This window comes from Acomys minous (genome assembly GCF_964271855.1).
Source record: "Acomys minous genome assembly, chromosome: 2".
In the NCBI taxonomy this organism is placed as follows: Eukaryota; Metazoa; Chordata; class Mammalia; order Rodentia; family Muridae; genus Acomys; species Acomys minous.
In genome coordinates, this window is record NC_140484.1 from 68,530,599 (window position 1) to 68,544,990 (window position 14,392).

Consider the following 14,392-nt stretch of genomic DNA (forward strand, 5'->3'; position numbering starts at 1 on the left):
TGATTTCAAACGATACAAAGAAGTCAAAATGTATTTCTGATCTTTTAGTGAGTTAACTATTTAAAGAATTAAAAGGAAAATGAGAATTCCTCCTATGAGGGAATAGGACCTTCATAGAACATTGTGAAACCTAAGCACTTTGAGGACTTGTACCTCTGACACATATGTAATTCATGTGTGCCTCACCTTCATGCAACTCAGATACTTCAGAGGACTGGTTACCAGTTGCCTAAAAGCGTGGTTTTGTCAATCTTCTGTTTCCAGCACCTACTGCCTCACTGAGTCTCCTTGTCAGTGTTGTTAGATTCAGACCCTTGTTCCAGGATTTGTTCGTGGATCTGTGTGTGTTTATAGAATATGTTTAAGGGGGAAAGTCCACTGTTTCAACCTTCAGGACTCATGCCCAGTGTTTGCCTTGACTATAGCCTCAAGTTAGAAAATAGTGTCGTTTGCACAGTTGGGGTTTTAGTTGTTATTTTAACACACTTTTCTCACTAGACATTCTTGGGGTTCTCTCATGTTCTGTCACTACATGGATATGTGCTCTTCCATTTTATTAGTTTTTAAATTCATGCCGACCATATTTTTTACCAAACTGAGAATTCTAGAATAATTAAACAAGATGGAGAAGATTCTATAAATGGAGTGATGAGAGATTAGATTTCCCAGGGAGTAAATATTTCATAAAGCTTTAATACTGAAAACGGTGTGGTCCTAACACATGACAAGTTTAGAACTCAGTATATATAGAAATTTAGCAAGAGATACTTTTAATCAGTAGGGGAAGTGAAGAGTGTTCAAAAAAATTATGCTGAGGCCATTGAGTAAATACAAGAGAAATTAGGCTGGCTCTTTCCATATACTGAAGTAATTTCCTACACTGTATTATTAAATTTTTTAAAAAATGCCTGCACTAAATTTTAACCTAGCCTGCCCCTAGAGATGTTGCAGGTGTGGCTCTTATGTCACATGCATCAGTAGGTGGCAGAGAGGTGAAAGGCTATGTCTATGATCAGCATTCTGACCTATGAACATCTGAATGATTCCCTGAGAAAAGCAAGCCTGAGATGACCAGCAGTCTGTAACTGCACAAGCCTCAAGGCTGGGGGCATGGGGCAGATCATGCCAGAGATGACCCTGCTCAGCACCATAATGCACAAGAAGGGCATTACACTCCTAAAACCACTCCTGAGACAGCCCCAGACACTCAGAGACCTGGGTACCACTATATAAGTGAGTGGTGGAGAAGGATGTGGGTACAGTGAAGGAGAGGCAGAGCTAGAGACTTGAGGGAAGCAAGGAGCAGCCTGGTGTGAGTAGCCAGTGATGCTACCTGGGACCATGGTGGGGTCCTGGCCTGTACTGCCATCAAGAGCCATGTCTGAGTCCTTGGTTCTGCAGCAGCAGGGGTCTGTTACCCTTGAAAGCCAGGTAGATGTCCCTAGTCTGGGATGCCACCTGGTGACGTGTTAGTATCTGAGGACTGTGCAGAACTGCCCCCTCTTCATCTGGACATCCTGGGCATGAGAGCAGGAGAGTTGACCCTGCCTCTACCAGCTGCAAGTATTCAGGAGAGCAGCTCTGCACATTGTGAGAATTGTAGGTAAGCCAGTCCCAAGGATCTGACTGGGAGAGCTCGCCTTACCACTTGTCTCCTGTGGATGAGGGAGAGATACCCTCCTTTTTCCTTGGCCCTTACCATCTGTGGCAAGCAGGAGAGCTGTTCCTGCCCCTCACTTGTTGTAGCACGGGCGGGCGGGGGCGAAATCAGGCCCTGGATATGGAGGTTGCAGATGAGTGGACCCTGAAGGTTGTGTGAGCATGGGAGAGCTAGCTCTGCAAATTGTCTGCCTTCTCTCACCCTTGTCCCTTGCCACATACAGCAGGTGGGAAAACTGGCCCTGGGGGTCATGAGAGCAGGAGAGCTTTTCCTGTCCCTCACCTGCTGTAGCACTTGGAAGAGCAGGCCCTGCACCTCACCTTACCCCCACAGCAGAGCTGGCCCTTGTTGCAAGTGTTTTTTGTTTGTTTGTTTTTTTAAGATTTATTTATTTATTTATTTGCTTACTTATTATTTATACAGTATTCTGTACTGCATGTGAGCCAGCAGGCCAGAAGAGGGCACCAGATCTCATTATAGTTTAAAAATATACAAACTATGGCTTTTCTGAAAAAATTTACTGATACGTTCTTACAATTTGCATCATTCTTTCTTAGCTACTCATAAATAAATGACTTATTTATTCTAGCAGATATTATATAATGTTGTGCACTTGAAGTATGTAACTGATCTACATATAAAGTAGAATTTTTGAAGTTATATTATCATGGTTTTGTTAGAATTTCTGTTTTTTCTCTTTAGAATTTCTATTTTTAAGCTTTTGTTTAGATTGTTAGTAGATATGTCTTACTAGGATTGTACTTTTAAAAACATCTGCATGGACGGAATATTATCAGCCTTGAGCCTATAAACTAAAAAATTAGTGATTGAGAACAATATGATTCTACTTTTGAAAATAAGCTTCCTTTATATGGCTTTGTATGGTTCTCTAATATATGCAAAGAAGCTTTGCTCTGTTCCTCACTAGCTCTTCAAAGACAACTTGCTTCCTTCCAAAAGAATACAAACTCTCACTTCCAAATCAATATAGCCTGCTAAATGGCAGTGTGTCACTTTTAGAAAGCCTTGCCTTACCTATGCATTCTCTAAATACAAAAGTGATCCCTGGTGTTTATGGCAAAGCCTTCTGGTTGACATTAAGCCTGTCATCATATCTTTCTTTGCCCCTTGGAGCCTCAGACTCAGGAGTTAGTGTTTCTAATGCCTGTGCCCTTTTTTCTTCTTCACTTTTCCTTAGGGTCAATATAGGCCTTCTGACTTGCTGTGTCCTGAGACGTATATCTGGGTGCCCATTGAGCAGTGCCTGCCTTCTCTTGACAACTCCAAGTACTGCCGTTTGAACCAGGACCCCCAAGCAGGTATGTCTAGGGCGGAGCCCAGCTTGACCTCATTACCCTTTTTGTGGCTCTTGGTAGTTTTTAATATATTAGACAGTGCGTATGAATATGCACACATGCGTACACACATATGCATGTGTGTATGAGAGGGAAGACAAGATAAACAGTGAAATAGTGTGTACCCTTGCTGCTTACTGCCTGCGTTTCTCTTGTTAGATTAGTTTTCACGTGCTTTGAGGGCTGACATTTTTATCTTTAATTCTTTAACAATTATCACAGTATAAAAATTATCTACCAGTTTGCTTATTTGACCAACATAAAGACAGAAATATTGGGGAATTAAGCTAAGTGAGTTTGTAGAACAGTGTTATGGAGATAATTGTTTTGTGAAGTTTTTGTGGTGGTACTTTCTTCTTAGAACTCTGGTGTGTCTCATCTTCTACGCCTTCTTCCACTCCCTAAGAGAATAGCCTTAGCCACATTTTGTTTGCCATCTTTCTCCTTTGGATATTAGTCTGTATTAGTATGTATAGACAACAAAAGAGTAGCCTTGGAGTCGGACCCTGACTCATGACCAACAGGTATACTATGTGCTTTTAGACCGTTAGGAAGCTTCCCTGCTCTCAGATTTCTCGCTTAATATCAAGATAAAAAATAAGTGCAAAGTGTGGTGGCTTATGCACAGAATCCCAGCAGGTTAAGTTAAAGGCAGGAGAGTCAGCCATTTATGCTCAGCCTCGTGTGTGTGTGTGTGTGTGTGTGTGTGTGTGTGTGTGTGTGTGTGTGTAATACCATAATGAACCTATTGTATATAATTAATGTACGTTAATAAATACAGTAAGGTTTACTTTATTGCATTATAACAAGGGAGGAAAATCAGATCCAATATTAAGAATTGTCTCTTCTTGATTTTGGTTTTGTTACCCAAATTAGGAAATTGCATCAGATTTATGTCAGAGACTTTTGTCGGCATTTATTTCCATTTGTTCTGTCCCTTCTCTACAAAACAAAACAAAACAAACTTCTGTGGGTTCTGTTTGCTTCTCTGCAGTCTAAGTGCCACTCAAAGTGTAAAACACCTCTTGGTGTACAGGACAGTGGACTGTGGCTTCACACAGATGGTACACGTTTGATGCTCTCCGGGTGGCTCATATCATGTCGCTGTGTGTGGCTTCCCTGGACTGAAGTCCTTTGGTGTTGCAAATTTTGCTTCCTTGCTTTTATTCTGTACAAAGTCTACTGCTGAGGTAATGCCTGATGCATACTTCAGTAGAATACAGAAGGAAAGAAGTAGAACGCCTGGCTGAGGGGACACGAGTGAATGGAAATCAAATGGGAATGAGGGAGTGAGGAAAGAAGTGGCTGGTTTCTTCAACTCTCAGATGTCATATTTTTTTTCTCACAAGTTTTTTTTTGGGGGGTGGGGGCAGGGTATGAAATTGTTTTTCATGTAATACATTTTGTTGCCTTGAAAAGCTGATATGAAACCAAGAGTGAAACATCTTACCCACAGTGATACCTTAGAATCCAAAAAGTGGCCACAGGGGCCCAGCTGACTCATTTGCCGGGACAGACTCGCCAGGTGTTACTGTTCTTTGTTTAGAATTCATAGCGTTGCCCCTGGTTTTTCTAGTAAGAACTGAAACGCCACAACTTTAATTGTTCATCAGAATGGGATTGTTTTATTCTTCAGTTGAACTTTAGTGATCAAACAGATAATGTTGCTTTAAAACAAACATTGAATTTGTTAGTTAGCTTTGGAGTTGAGTCCATAGCCAAAGGCAATTGTGTTCAAGTGGAAAGCCAGTAATGACCACTATCTCACCTCAGAACATAGGTTTCTCTTTGCCTTCCTCCAGGTCAGTTTGGGGCAGCCACCTTAAAATGAAAGTTGCTGACCACCTTGTTGAATTATTCCATATTCACTAATAGCAGTTTTCTTCCATATGAATACTATGATCTTAAATTTGTTTCCGACTCCCAAACTTATGACACAACGTTACTTCCTCTCTTTCATAAATCTAGTTTAAAGATTATTTGGAGATGTAAGAGACTGTAAGTACTCAATGTTTTGTGAAGTTGAAAAGGTGACTGAGTCATTTCCATGCCTGGAATGGGCATGCAAGTAAAAACTCGTTTATTTTATAGATTAAAAATTCCTTCCTGAAACAGGTGTTAATGAGCATTTCATAGCAAAAACAATCTAGTCTTGCATTGCTTACTGTGAATAAGAAGACACTTTATCCTGGCGCGTGACACACATAGCATGTTATTTCCTGTGTTCTGTTCCTCAGGGCAGTTGCTCTAGCTGCTGCTGCTGCGGCTCATTGTTTAGAATTCATGTACAGAGTCAGAGTAAACGTCTTTGAGAATAGTGCCTTGAAGCAAATGGAGATCAGTTTCCATGTGCTGAGTCTTTAGAACTTTGAAGAGAATATTGTATAGTTTATCAATATTGGATATCACAGTCCAGACACTATTTGAAATCACACTTATGTCCTGTGGTTTTAGGAAATTAAAATGCAGTTACATGCTGGAATGTATTGAGCCTGCTGTGAAGCATGGTCATTGGAGGTTTAAATGGCAAACTATTAGAAGCTCTCCTCCTCTCCGGGGCCAGTTTACTTTACATGACCCAAACTCTGACTCAGAAAAAAAACACAGAGCCTGGTGTGAGTAATATCGCTAGCTTGCCTGCTTTATATCACCAAGTCTTTTTCTAATCCAGATGTTCTGTGGCTCAAGTGGCTACAGAAGGTGCCTCAGCTGACCTCATCACGCACTGTGAAAGTAGTTTCAAGGTACATCAGTGGTCCCTTGTCAGAAAAATCTTGTGTCTTCCCCACCCTAACTTGCTGTAATACTCGGAATTACCCACCCCCAGTACTGCTGGCAGTCTCTGCTCCCCACCCCATTCCTCCTCATCTTGGGTTTTGTGATTGTTTGTTTAAGCATTAAGCCTGCGCAGCAAACCCTCTGTATTTACTGTGTTGTGTTCCTGTGTGGGCAAGTGTTGGCTCTCTAGCTTCTAAAAACTATTATTATTATTTTGTGGTAAACAGATATTTTGTTTTCAGTTTAGAACTTCTCCCTATTCCAATGAAATGAATTTAGAAGCTTCTCGAATAACTTTTAAGGAAAGTATGTTCCATTGTTTTAAAATTAGAAATTGGCTATATGTAGACTTAAAATAATTCATTACTACAATTATACTTAGCTTTCTCAGGTATTTGTGTATTATTATTGTATATGTATGATGTGTACATAAGGGCACAGTACCATGGCATGTGTATAGAGGTCAGGGGACAACCTTAAGGAGTTGGTTCTCTCTGTCCATTATTAGGTAGGTCCAGGGAATGAACTCAGGGTCAGGATTACTTGGCAAACACTTTACCAGCCAAGCATTCTCACCAGCCCATATTTCATCATAAATCATTCCTTTAAAAATACTTTCTGAAAGCTTTTGTAGAAATTTGGCCCAGATGTTTAGTGAGCATGTCATTCAGTGACAGAATGCTTGCCCAGCATGCATGAGGCCCCATGGTTATTTAAGGAAGAGAACCAAGAGAGTGCGCAGTCTTTACTGCTGCAGCAGTGCTAATGTCCTGTGCTCTCCATGGCTCTGTGCCCTATGAATGCATCTGTGGGTGCCTTGTAAAGCAGAACAAGGGTCACATGTCCTACTTCTGTGCTTGCGTGTGTTGCTTTACTTTTGATTAGATAAAGGACATATTTGGTAAGGTAGGAATTACTTGGCTGTTAATTAGACTATTAAGAAAGAAAATATGAGCTGGGTGCAGTGCCTGGGTGCGTGGGTACAGGATGGATGCACGTCTGTAATCCCAGCACTCGGGGAGGCAGAGGTAGGTGGATCTCTGTGAGTTAAAGGCCAGCTTTGTCTACAAAGCAAGTCCAGGACAGCCAGAGCTATACAGAGAACCCCTATCTTGAAAAACCAAAAAGGAAGGAAGGAAGGAAGGAAGGAAGGAAGGGAAGGAAGGAAGGTTGTGCTGGGGTGAGAAAAAAACCAAATACTACTCTTATATTGCACATGCTGTCTAGCATAGACAGTCCTAACACATGATTTGTTAAAACAATAGCCAATATTTAGAGTTGATTTTTAAGCCTTGATAAACTGTGATTTGACTCACAGTGTTGGGCAAACAATTTGGCATTACTCAAGGGTATTATAGTCCTTGCTTCAGTGTTGTTCAGAGGGAAACATTATTGGGTATAGATTATTTCTCCAGTACCATTCTGTTTTCCCCCATGTTATTCATTTTATTCTCAAACATAACATTTTATACTGACTGCTCAATGTTTTTTGTAAAAAGACAGCAAATGTTCATTTTTGCCAAAGGATGAAAAAAATTTATTCCAATTTTACTCTGTACTTTCAAAAGTAATTATTTTTATTTTAGAGAATGTATAATTTTTATTCCTGTTTTCACTTATAATTACCTTTTACCATAGATTAGTCTAAAGTTTTGTTTAGTTCTGTACAGACTTTTGTTGGCAAGAGATTTTCCATTTCACCTCTAATGTGACCAAGCCATACACCTACATTTGAATTTAAGCTTGCTATGAAAACAATGATAAAATGGCACTTATTTTGGATCAATTGCTTTGTGCATTTCCCTAGGGCAGGCTATTTCTAGAGCACCTTACCTCTTTCCAGAGTTAATATGAAGAAGCTTAGTCCTACTATGGCTCCTGAAGCTTGAAAGCTCCAATTTGTGTTATTTTATGTTATTTCAAAGGGAGTCTCATTTCTTTTTACTTCATCCTTTTTTCTTTCTGGCATTGCTCTCTGACATTTTCCCCACACTTTTGTAGTTTCTCTAGCATATGGCCATAGAAAACCAAGGCTCACTCAGTTCGAAAGTCTGTGGAAGAGCCAGCCCAGAAAGCTCTCTGTCCTGTATTTATTGATCTGTATCCTGAACACTGTCTTCATGCTCCATCAGAAGGGTATATGGGGCCAACACATCCTCTTAATCACTGGGAAACAACGCTCAGCAAAAAACCAAACTTACAGAATTTCCTTAGGGCCTCCAGAATCCTCTGCAGCGATAATTGATGACAAAAGGAGGACTCTGCCCTAGCAGATGCGGGGTTGAGTTGCTGTTCTATTTGCACTTCTGAGGATAAAATTATTTTTTTAGAATAGTAATTTTCTTTAAAAACAGTGTGTGTGTGTGTGTGTGTGTATGTGTGTGTGTGTGTGTACATACCACTGTAGATGTGTCTAGTTCACCTATCTTGTGTGCTCCAGGGATTGCATTTATATTGTTAGTCTTGTTAACAAGCAACAAGACCATTCTTTATTCATTAAGCCAACCAAGTGAGTGGCTCCCAGAGAGCTTTTTTTTTTTTTAATGTCAGCCTAGCTACTCGAAGTTATAAAATGAATGGCACTACTTAAAGGATAGTTAGCAAACAAATACTCTATTGTCAATAACGATGGTGATAATTAGATATAGCCAACTGGAAGTAGAACCAGTTAGTTGTACCAGAGTACATGTTATAAAGGAATAGGTATCAACGCAAGAAAATGACCTGGACATTTGGTTTAAATAGTTGGTAAGGCTAGGGGTTTTGTGTTAATATGGAAAAAATAAAGTGTTACAGTATTTTGGAAACACTTTGTTAGAAACATAGGTGAACATATTTTTGTCTTTCCACACTGTCAGAATTTATGAATGACAACTAATTCAAGATTTCAGTGGCAGCATTGTGCCAAATTTTCTCACTTTACTTAGCAACCATAGCCAAGGCAAACATAGGCTCTTTTAGGACAGTCTTAATTACTAATTTTAACTCTTACCATATATTACACACAACACAAGAGATTTATCTGTCTGTCCATCCATCCATCCATGAGTAGGTGAAAAATGTTAAGAGACTGCAGCAGAGTTCAAGGTGTGTCTGACGTCCTGAGATGCAGAGTCTGAGGAGGTGAAATGACCAAAAGAAGGCCTTTGGAGAAGTAGCTGTGGGTGCTGTTGTAGAGTCCAGCTGTGAGGTTTCAGTTGAGTCTACCTGCAAAGGTAAAAGGATAAGAAGAGGTTATATAAATGAATGGGTGGATGAGGATAGCTAGTCTAGCTGTATAAAAAGGAAGGTGGACAGATAACAATTCAAATAAACTGTACCAACAGCAGAGGTTGAGCCATGCTGAAGCCCTGGGACAGTCTGAAGTTGTCTATCAGCCTTTGAACTCACCAGGTCCTGAGATGACAGGTTGGTGATTGCTGTCACCATCACAGTGTTATGTGTGTGTCTGTGGAATCCAGGTGAGGGAGTTATAACACCCTTCCCTTGGTCTGGTGTGTCTGTTGGTTCTTAGACCTGATTTTCTAAGCTTAATTTTAATACATCTCTGTACCCCTACAATTCCCATTTGTCCCCAGATGACTCTAGAGAATGGCACTCTTTCTACACCCAGAAATTAGTCATTATCAGGCTGTGCCGTGTGTATGGTGACGGACAGATAGTGCTGTTCATGTGTCCATGCTGCCCCTCAGCAAGGAGCTGTAAAGCAGAGTCTCTCAGGGCAAGACATCGTCTGCGGAAAGCTGCTTCACATTGTATTTTATAGGTGTGTGAGCATCCCTGAGGTGGGGGACTTGTGTGGAGTCCTAGAACCAAGTTCCTCCATGTTGAGGGATGGTGAGTGTGACTCCTGATCTTAAATTAGGGACCAGACCTCCCTAGTTTGCTTAGTGAAGACCCAAGAAACAACAGCAAAGGTCTTCATACAATACTTGCATGTGTGACTCAGGAATTAAGATGTTACTGTTATGGTTTTTTTTTTAATGTCACTACTCAGATATATTAAAGTAAACTTTGATAGTTGCCAATGACCTAATTTTTAAAGATTGTTTCAAAGCTGGTCTTGGCAGAAAAAAATTTAAGTGTATTATTGTATAAGTGTTTGTCAGCTCATGTTCATTAAGGAAGCTGCATATGTAGTTAGTGCATGGTGTGTTAGAGGTGAGTCCAAAGAGAGGAGCGTCTGACCCACGAAAAAGCACAAACTGATGCAGCATGTTCCTTGATGTCAAAAGGAGACTGTGACTTTTTTCATCCTTGTGACAAGATACTGAAGATAAACAAGTGAAGAGAGTAAAGATTATTTTATTCATGTGCTGTATCCATCACACATCTGGGGACAGACCTGAGTGAGGCAGTGAGAAATGAATAAAAGACAGGTAGATGGACACAGTAACAGAAAAGCTGGGGTCAGGTGGACTGGGCTCTCTGCTGGAGAAACCACAGCATTCCAAAAGCTCAGAATGTTTTTAGAGTTGAACAGAAGGCAGGGTTTTGATGAACAAGGCGGTGGGGTTACTATATACAGATAAACAAGGAGGTAGGGTTTATGGTATGCATGACTCGGGACTTCACTCACTCATTCATGAAATCAAAGTACATCAAGGCATCTGAGAAGGTGAAACAGGAGGACTGATGGGAAGATGAGCCTTAGATAAGAACAAATCTTCTTGGGATGAGAGGAAGGGAGGGTGTTGTGGAGAGCTGGGACTGTTTGTCCTGCGTCTTTCCCTTACCAGTGTAGTGAGTGCTGGGGAAGGAGGGGGCAGCAGGACAAATGTTGGGTGCATGTGCTGGGGTAGCACGGGGGACGGAGCTGGCTGGCAGCCTTGCTGAGACTGACGCTTTCAGGATTCTACACATGCCATGCTTCTTCCAAGGCGTGTCTGCTGTGGCTGTGCGGCTGCAGAGCCAAGACTTGTCAGTTACAGAGAAAAACTGAGGACTAACAGAGAGATGGCTAGAGTGGGGATGTGGTATCTGAGTTCAGTTTGGAAGAAACGGAGGATGGGGTGAGTAGAACAAAACGCCAAGGAATAAAGAGAGCAGAGAATTAGAGGCCTCTGAGAACCATGTCCGTGGGCTAACAGAACAAGCTATGCAGGCAAGAAGTGCTGTTCAGACAAGTGCTTGCTTCTCTGTTTGAGAGGGACAGGTTTGGCATTGGGATTGGGAATGTAAGGTAGAATTAATGTGAAAGTAATTGAAGATTCTGAAGTAGTCACACTGCTAAAAGCTGGGATGTCAGAGATTCCATTCTGGGTACCATTTAACTGTAAGAATAGTAAATAGCTAAGAGAAGCTCCTTTTTGTTTGCCTAACAGCCAAGATGCTACCAAGTTCCAGTGAAGTATGCAGTTCCTCCTTTTCACTAATGCATTAATAGAAAAACACCAATCCAGGGCTTTAGAAAGAGAGAGTTTGAATTGATGCTGTCATCAAGTCATCTGCCTCTGCATTTGTAAGCGTTCTCTCTGTCCCTAATCATGTACTTGTACATGTGCACGTATTGTTGGAGAACTAGCAAGTAACTTGAGCCCTCCACCTGAGCTTAGATGTGCCTCTTCTAGAACACAGCTTCTTAAACTTTGGGGTGCCAACCCTTTATGGGGTCATGTAATTGAATGTGGTGGTTATGAAACTTCTCATAAAAACGAGAGGTCCAAAATTATTTCGGAATCAGACAAATGGAGGTGTTTTGGCAGTGCTCACCTATGTTTGCTATATGACTTCATCACAGTCTTGGCTCTGAATATGATGTGCTGGGCTTTGATTTGAGACTATTGTAAGTTCTGACTTGCAGTGTTTTTTATATGCAGAGTTTTTTTGTTATAAAAATTTATTTCAGCTTGGTGGTGATGGTACACGAATTTAATCCCAGCACTCAGGAGGCAGAGGCAGGTGGACAGGTGAGTTTGAGGACAGCCAAGGCTACACAGAAACCCTGTCTTAAAAAAAAAAAACAAATTCAAAACCAAAACCAAACAGAAATATTAAGGAAAATAAAGACTTCATATTTTTCTTTCATCATTCCTCAGCATGTATTAAATTAATATACCTTTGGGTTATATTTTGTTAAAAGTGTTTGATCTTAAAAATAGCTGTTTGAATGCTGATTTTGGTTTTATAAACCAATTATTAAGCTAATTTTGGTTTATTATTGGGACATACTTTTCAAACTTTTGAAGTGCTCTAACCATACCTTTGCATTTTATATTATATATTTATGTGAAGTTGCTTGCTAAGCATTGATAATTATAAAATCAAAGTATCCATCAGTTGTGAAAAACATTGAAGATGCTTTACAAATACTTAGCCAAGATTGAAGTGTGTGTGTGTGTGTGTGTGTGTGTGTGTGTGTGTGTGTGTGTGTGTGTAGACTGCTGTGGGTGCTAGGAACCGAACTCATATTTTTGGGTGTGAGCCTAGCCTTTAATGGCTGAGCCATCTCTTCAGCCCCAATATTGAATTCTTAATGTGAAAATAAGCAAGCACATCTCATTAGTATAAAAAATGTTTTTCCTTTAATAAATGATAAAATTATATATTTAACAAAAATAATTTTAAAATAAAATTCTTTATAATTTATTATTAATATTTGGCTTGTGTACCTATTTTGTACAACCATATACTTGGGACTGGAAAACATTCTTAGGTGAAGCAGGGTTGTAAGTGGATGCCCAGGGTGGCACAAGCCGTGGTTGGGAAACTGCACTGCACTTCCTCTGACCAACTAAGGAAAGAGTAACTTTGCACAGTGCATTACTGTTGTTTAAGCATTGTAGTTAGTTGTAGTCAGTGGCTGTTGTGTGTAGCTGAGGATTCAGAATGGTGTTTGAGATAGGAGATAGCTTGCTTACCACAGACTTTTAGCTTGTTAGCTTTGGGCTAGCTGACCTTATTTCTTATTCTGGGCGCTCAACTGCTCTTCTGGTTCATTTCTGCTGAAATAGTAGCATTTGAAAATTTGAGCTGCCTCTTCGAGAATCTTCCTCCTATCCTGTTCTGTGACTCCTTGCCTATCCCCAAAACACACGTGCAAGCATGAAGGAAGATTCAATATGAAAACAAGTTTCATGAACTAAATGTACTCTCATTAGATAAAATGTACTGTGTTTTCTTGTTTTCTTTGTTACTGTTGATCCTAAATTGATTTCACAGTTCACTAAATCGCAACCTATAGAAAGACCTCAATCTTCAAAGTCTAAGTTTGCATTTTCAAGTTGGTGTGTAAACAGCTATTAACTGTTAACTCATGTTTTTAAGAATGACTTTAATAAAAAAAAAAAAGAATGACTTTAATTTATAGGAAATCAGATTCAAAGATTTACTCTTGTTTTAAAAATTAGTATTCAGTTCATTAAGATAACAAATAGTCTATTAAAGAAACATTTGTTCCTATTTGTGAAATCTGAATGCCAATTACAAAGCTTATTTTCAATGTATAAGGTTTTCAAATTTTAGCAAGAATTTAAATAAAAACTTTTGAATAACCTTAGATTGCATTTATAAGACACTAATTTAATTTCTAACATTTAAAATTTTTATAAATATATTTAATTTCCCACTTAATTCAATTGTCTGACAAAGTATTCTTATAAACTTAATTAGATTTGTGGACAAAATGTACTATATAGTTACTTAGTTTGAAATCACAGTATAAATCAATTAGTTAATTAAGCATTTCCTGTTGAAGTAATAAATTATTACATACATAAAAAATCTTCAGAGTCCAGTGTACAACTACTGGGACTAATAACTGAATTAAACAAGATTGCGGGCCATAAAAATTAATATACAGAACCCAATTGTATTTTACATATTAGCAGCAAACAAAACGACTTGTAAAAGATCCTCTCAGAATAGCTTAAAAGAATATTCATATTTTAGAATTACATGTATCAGAAGACACTCAAGACTACTGCATTGAGAAATACAGTGCGCTGCTCAAAGAATTAAACCATGTTCTGAGTCTTGAATAACCAAGTTCTTAACATGACAAATGAAGTGTTGAGTAGGACTATTGTGTCTCTGGATGGTCCAGTTCTATCTAATAGTATATATATGTGTGTGTTTGTGTGTACAAATGTCTCGTGTTCATTGACACCATTATTAGTATCATGTGTTTATTCTCATCAACATTTTCATGTTTTTTACCAGGTTATAGGACACAGTAAAGCCTGTTTACAGTGACTTTTCAGTGGCTGCCTATTCTGAAGGAGGCGGTTTTATTGGTTACGACCCAGTGCTCCCCTGTCTAATCGTGTGGTCAGCCCCAGAAAGCGTTAAACCCACAAGGCTGTGTCTTGACCAGTGTTTACATTTCTTTAGCTCTTAAAGAACCTAATGGAGGCCTACCTTGAATCATATTCACAAAATGACTCAGGTTTTAGCAATACTCAATTCTATTTGAGGTTCAGGCTCCCCTCGTTGTGTTTTCTGCTTGTTAATAACTTTCAAACTCATCCTATTTACATTGGTATCGCTTATTCCTAATACCTAACCATTGTTCTGCGGTAGCAGGTAATTTGCTCATGGAGACATGTTAATTTAGTGCTTCAGCCAGAAACCCAGATTAGTGACTTTTCACAGGTCACTG

General features: G+C 39.5%; 1 protein-coding gene across 8 annotated transcripts in view; it reads left to right on the plus strand.

Annotated features, from left to right (window-relative positions):
• Positions 1-14,392, plus strand: part of ATE1 (arginyltransferase 1) — a 122,874-nt gene that overhangs the window by 89,838 nt on the left and 18,644 nt on the right. For all 8 annotated transcript variants that reach the window (XM_084772696.1, XM_084772700.1, XM_084772702.1 and 5 more), the window contains one exon: positions 2,859-2,979. In XM_084772696.1, the coding sequence (XP_084628822.1) occupies positions 2,859-2,979 (121 nt within the window). The remainder of the gene's footprint in view (positions 1-2,858; positions 2,980-14,392) is intronic.